At 43.1% G+C, this 6,481-nt stretch overlaps 1 protein-coding gene across 1 annotated transcript; it reads left to right on the top strand.

Annotated features, from left to right (window-relative positions):
• The first annotated feature begins 3,098 nt into the window (after positions 1-3,098).
• On the top strand, positions 3,099-6,137 carry LOC136536342 (uncharacterized). Its single transcript, XM_066528671.1, has 5 exons — positions 3,099-3,278; positions 3,366-3,519; positions 3,607-3,737; positions 3,815-4,087; positions 6,078-6,137. The coding sequence occupies exons 1-5, from the start codon at positions 3,114-3,116 to the stop codon at positions 6,135-6,137; spliced, it is 783 nt and encodes a 260-aa protein (XP_066384768.1). The 5' UTR covers positions 3,099-3,113.
• The last annotated feature ends 344 nt before the right edge of the window (positions 6,138-6,481 follow it).

Below are 6,481 nucleotides of genomic sequence, written 5' to 3'. Positions count from 1 at the left end.
ATGTCAAACCGGAACATGTCGGGTAATACCAGACAGTTCCACATATACGGCCCTGAAGCCACTTACAACGACATACAGCTATAGAGAGCTGTCTATCAATGAGTTCATAAACCGTTCAGCTAATCGTAAGATGAATACACGTTGAGACCTGATTGCCGAATACACGTGCATGGGAAGACATGTTTGAACAAGTGAAATTAATTATGAGTTAATGCATAACCAAGCTCGGCAGTTCAGCCGAATTGGGGTCCATGAAGAAGGAACGTGCAAATAAAAACAATTAAACTAATCTAAAACCTGCGTCTGCCGCACGACACCTGGTTTTGTTAAAGCTTAAACATGATTAACATGCATGAACCCGCAACATGTGACAACCTAGATTAAAATAATTCGGCCATTATGAGCACGCTATCTAGTTGCAAAGATATTATGAAAAAGCAATGATCGTTGAAACACGAATAAAACCACAAGAGAGAGAAGGCCGAACAATATCAATCTAGATTGGGCAGAAGTGTGTTACAAATATATATATATATATATATATATATAAAATATTCCGTAACATGCAACACTGGATAACTTAATAAATCTATTTAGATTTTGCCATATCTAAAAGAGCCGATAACTATCTTGCTTTTACTGAGCATATTGAGCAAACGCCTGCCGCACGGTATCTACTCATAAACAAAGCATAAGCAAAGACTTCTTGATTGTCAAACAAAGATCCGCTGCACGACCATTGAAAACAAACAAGACTACTTGCATCATGTCTAAATCCACCGCATGATACTAAACATGATAACAAGGTTGTCGGAACTTACGGAGGTCGACGGATCGATGACTCCTCTCGAAGAACTCGACAACACGACAAAAGGACTCGAAAGTTGGCATGGGGCCGGTTGTATTGATTTGGTTGTGAACCCTTATTACAATGGTTGAGGGTCAATATTTATACCCTAGACAAAACACGAGTCCTAGAGGACTACAATTTACAAAGGAACCTCTAAATTAACTTGGAAAACCACGATTCCTTACCCTAAACTTTTAGAGTCCTTTACTATTACAACTTTCACTTTTTCGATCGGCCTTGCCTGCCATCTTTTGTTTTTCCCGAATGGAATCACCGCCTTCTGGAATAACCGACCGCAATGCATTTAGCCGACCGCTTGCCTTGTTTGCCGAATACCCTTCTTCCAGCATGTGGGTCTACCTGTCATCTTCCAGAATCGACCAAAATCCAGTGTTAACACATGCCCCCTCAATTTCGGGATAAAAATTGTTTTATTCTGAAATTGACCACAAGCTCTTTCATTCTCCTAGGTCATCACCGTCCAAAACCGCAGCCGCTGCCCAAAAATTCAAGCTTTCAGCGCAACCTCGGACCTTCTTCAAATCTTCAATGGCGACCCAGGATGAAATCCCAGAGGTAAACTTTACTTATATTCGGCAACTTTCATTTTATCCTCCCGCTCTTCTTTTGATTTACTCCCCTTTGATTTTAATCATCTTCTAAAGGAATACAAGAGCCAGATTTTGATCCCCTATGCTGCCAACCCCGATTCTTATTTCCTTGGCCCAATGGGAAATCCTGACCCTTCTAAAATTATCGAGAAGGAAACCCAAAGAATTCCTTTCAAGTCTGGGATTACCTCGCCAAACCGATGGCCAAACACGTTCAAGAATTGGCCATTTCCCCCAATCACCGGATGGCGTAACTGGTACAGGAGAATGCTGGAGAAAAGCAGCAGCCACTGGGAAAGTCAGGACATCAGTCATTGTTTGGAGTTATCTTTAGCAGAGACGCCCAAGAATGACTCCCTTCTGATAGCAGCTTCTCATTTTTGGTCTGACGCTATCAATGCCTTTATCTTTGGTCATGGTATTATGACCATCACTCTAGCCGACGTATTCATGATGACTGGCTTGAATGTGTCATTGCTAGTATACCCCTACAAGTACAAGAGCAAAAGTAACCAAAGAGCCGTCAGCTCTGGATGTGGATGGGTCAAACATATTCAGAACTACATGAACGCATCCAGCGCTGTCTCTGACAAAGAGTTGAAAGCCTTCATGAACATGTGGCTCTGCAGATTCATCTTCTGTGGAAAATCCAATGAACCAACCCTGAATCACATGGTAATGGCTGAAGACTTGACTGCAGGCACTCAGATCCCACTAGGCAAACATCTCGTAGGGTCTGCTTATCATATGATGCATCAGATTACTCTTCAGATGCGCCAAGGTGGAGAAATCTCTTGTGTGAATGGTCCCTGGTGGCTAATTCAAATGTGGCTTCAACTATATATGCATTAGATAACCTCTGTGAGCCTCTTTAATCTAAGTTTTCCTTCAGTCAACTATGCTGAAGGCAACACAGCAAAGGTCAAGGCTTGTCAGACTTATGGGGAAGCAGCATCATCCATAAGCATTGACATAGACATCGGTCATTTCTTCAAGCTATTTTTCAAAGGATTCGGTAATGTGCTCTGGTTTCCTTATAGAGAAAATGAAGATCTGACTTTGCCCTGCAAGTTTAGCTATGAAATTGGTTGTTCAGGCCAAGAATCCACGGAGATCTTCAACTTCTTTATCAAACCTTGCACTCTGCCAGCTGAATTTCATCATGGGAGATTAGTACAATCAACCTATGAATTCTATTATCCAAACATGGTGGCCAGACAATTAGGATGCGGACCAACTGCCTCCAAAATTCCTCTTCTCAACAATCATAAAGTCAAGGGAAATAATAACAGAAGGAATGGAAGCCAAGAAGGTCTTTGAATTAGGATGGGAATTGCCAATATACGAACCATCTCCATTTGGGCTAATAGATGTTGCTCATCCCTTCTTTGTTTCTTGGTGGCAAGAATGGCATGCTCATATCTTCAATATATCAGTTCATTCTTTATGCAAAAATTTGCAACCCGATTTTGCTTCTGACAGTGAGGTAATTTCATTATGCCCATCATTTCTTGTTCTTGAATCCACTTCTTACTTTGACATCTGGTCATGCACAGGATCTTGAGCTTACTCCCCCAGCCAAAGCAATCCAGTACTATTCGGCTGGTCCCAAGCCTGCTCTGGGGTTTGATGCTCCAGACTTGAAGGAATTCATGAAAACTCCTGTAACTTTGGATTCAGCACCTTTAAAGGCATTCATGAAAACTTCTGCTACTTCAGCTGCTGCATCTTCAAGAGGAAAAAGCAAAAGGAAAACACCTGAAAGTTTCCTCTTACCCAAGAAACCAAGGACCAAGAAAGCCAGATTACCTCCTAAGGTATGAACCTTTTATTTTCTTTATCAAGTTAACAACCTTACTTAGCAGTAAACTTGACCATCTCTACATTCACTTCTTCCATTGCAGCCACAAGTCGAAATTCCCACACTGGGTAATACCTCAGCGCCTGCAGAACCAACCCCTGAAGTTTCTACTGAAGATGAAGAAATTCATGATAGCGAAATTTCAGAGACTCATGAAGCTGAAGGTTCAAGGGCTTATAAACCTGATGAGACTATAGGTAACATTGTTCAACCAATTCTCTTTTTCTTTCTTTCAATAACATCTATTCTCTTATGCTCATTATCATTTACTTTACTGAAAACAGATGAAATCTTAGATGAACTGGCAAGGGAAACCTCTCCTGATCAAGCTCCAAACCTGTCCCCTCTGAATCTTCAGCCAAGTTCCCCAGCAAGCCATGGTATAACCCATCCTGATGATCAACCAGCTCAGCAGGTAATCCTTTGTTTTAACCTATATTTTAGCAAAATTACCCAATCGGCTAACACCTTCTTTCTCTTTTTTTTCTTTAGAAGAACATCACTAAACCGACCACCAGCTACTCCTTCTCTATTGAGGACTACGTCATTGAGAAAGGTGAAGAGATCACTTCCCATCAAACCTTATCACTGGAAAATCAGGCTCAGCTAAAAGAAGTGATCATTCTGCTGAACAAGGATACCATTAGTCTGGTTCAGGATGCAGACCAGATAAAAGACCTCCTTGAACTCATTGATCAAGATATCCCATCTGCTCTCAAAGCTCCCCTAGAATCTGCAGCCCATCTTGACGACCATTTTGCTATGGTGAGAAGAGCAACCAAAAATATATCTTCGAGGACCGCTCTGCAGAAGGATAGATCTCTGAAAAAGCTGGAGATTAAAGATCTTCACTCTCATATCCAAACTACGAGAAATTCCTTGGCAACCTTGGAGCCTGAACTGAAAGCCATGGAGGATGAAAAAAGCAGACTAGAAGCTCAACTAGCCGAACTGAATATCAAAATTCAATCTCATAAGGCCCATATAACTAATTTGCCAAAGAACATAGAAGCAGCTTCACTGAAGATAGCTTCAACCATCAAAGAAGATCAACAGATCAAAACTAAGTTATCCAGCATCCAGAGCTCCGAAGATGAAGATCAAAAGGTGCTAGATAATGTTAGCCGAATCAGAACTGAGGCTATAGAGGCAATCAATCACCTTCTGAACCAGTAGACATTGGATTTGTAATAAACTTAAATGTGATATCTTCTTTCCCTCGATTAACCAGCTTTATGTTTACTTATTTTTATTCATTCAAAAGCAATCGGCCCCTTTCCCTTAAATTACTCGATTGGAATGTAGCCAATTGTCTCCATTCTTCCGATAGCCGAACGAGTCCAATTCAAACATTGTGAGGGTATAACCGAACAACGTTGGCTCCAACAAACCAAGGAGATATTCGAGTGACGTTCGACTTAACCCATGCTTGGCCCAGCCCAGTAACGGCCCAGCCAAAAGGGAGAAAACCTACTCCGCCGTTCAGGGATTCTCGCCCCACAACCCCGTAGGAATTCGCCACGATCCCTCGCTTCAGGCTTATAAATAGACTTTTCCGTTGGCCTTCATCACTATCTTCGCCTCAGCGTTCTCACATCCGTCTCTTCCACTTCCCTTCATCCGATTCACTCCAGAAGGAAATCCCTAACTTCCATCAAAGCAAATGACGAACAGTGGCAACCGTGGCAAGCGTCCTGCTGACGGAGAGGCTGAAGGAAGCAGGGCATCGCGCTGCCGGTGTCGTGGGTATGATTCGGCCTTTTGCCCCCCTTTGCAATTTCCTTGTTCATCTCTTAATTTCGATTTCTTCTTCCTCATTCATCAGGATAAGGGTCATCAGCTCCAGCCAATACCATCTCCTTCCTCCAGTGACGGCAGCTCAACCGGGAACTCCATCATCCAGCTCCTCCGGGTCTTCCAGCTCTTCAAGCTCTTACCACTCCAATCCTTGGGGTTCGGCAGAGCCAGCAGATGCACACCATCCATACTCTCACGAGGAGGTGCTCAAGTTTCGCCAGGAGAGGGACAAAGCCCGGGAGGAGCTAGGCGACGTCTCCAAGAAGTTCGGCATCGATCAAGCCGAATGGGAGGACCAGCGGAAGCAATTCTGCGACGCCATCACCGGTTTGATATCCTCATTTAGTTTTATCATCCTGGCTTCCTTTGCTTGCCGACTCATTTCTTCTTTTCTGTCCAGCTCTTTCCGCAGAGAATGATCGCTTGAAGGCGGCGGCGAACAAGATCGCCGACAAGGTGAATGCCCAGGGGGAGACATCCGAAGCACGCCTTGATGCTATGGACGGCCGCATTGATCAGGCCGTCATCCAAGGTGTGCACCTCGGCGCTTCTCTCGGGCTGGCGGCAATGACCTCCCAAACCAACGAGGACTACTCCTCCCAGCCAGTTGGCTTCGTTGGAGGACGCCCAGACAAGATCGACGACATTGATGAACGTCTGGAGGCCTACGATGATCATGCCGCTGCCCTTGCTGAAATCACAAACCCCCAGTCCATCCTCAACAAGTTATTTGAGGAGTAGTTTGTATTAGGATGAACTTTTATAAATAATCTCGTCCTTTGGAATAATATTTACTTCTTTGAATCTTTTCACTTGCAACTGTCAGAAAAATGCTGAAAACAACTTAGTTTTGGATAAACATTCTTGTGCTAGAGGCGATGCAAACTGCATCGGCTATTTTGCGCTAAAGGCGATATGAACGATATCGGCTATTCTCAATCTTGTATCTGATTTTTAGGCTAAAGGCGATATGAACAATATCGGCTATTCTCAGTCTCGTATCCGATCTTCAGACTAAAGGTGATTCTTTCTTTGTCGGTTTTTCTGATCTACATTCATGAACCAACCTCAACACTGGGGTAGTATTTCTTAAGAAATCTTCCATTGATAGCTCTGGTAAACCCCTCCCCAAATAAAGTCTTCAATATGTACGCATTGCCAGGTACACATTCTACTATTCGGAAAGGACCTTCCCAATTTGGAGACCATTTGCCGAACGCTCTATCCTTTGTTCCAACTGGCAATATAGTTTTCCAAACCAAATCTCCTTCTGTGAATTGCTTCAGCCTAACCCTTTTGTTATAATACCTGGCAACGCATATTTTATTTTTCTCAATATTTTCCAATGCCTTGAGACGAATC

This window comes from Miscanthus floridulus, chromosome 2 (assembly GCF_019320115.1).
Source record: "Miscanthus floridulus cultivar M001 chromosome 2, ASM1932011v1, whole genome shotgun sequence".
Taxonomy (NCBI): Eukaryota; Viridiplantae; Streptophyta; class Magnoliopsida; order Poales; family Poaceae; genus Miscanthus; species Miscanthus floridulus.
Note: the sequence above shows the minus strand (reverse complement) of the source record. Positions and strands in the feature narration are given on the sequence as shown.

Coding starts and splice junctions, on each gene's coding strand:
- LOC136536342 (XM_066528671.1), top strand. CDS start 3,114: ATGAAAACTCCTGTAACTTTGGATTCAGCACCTTTAAAGGCATTCATG. Junction 3,520..3,606: donor TAAACCTGATGAGACTATAG/GTAACATTGTTC, acceptor TACTGAAAACAG/ATGAAATCTTAGATGAACTG. Junction 3,738..3,814: donor ATGATCAACCAGCTCAGCAG/GTAATCCTTTGT, acceptor TTTTTTCTTTAG/AAGAACATCACTAAACCGAC.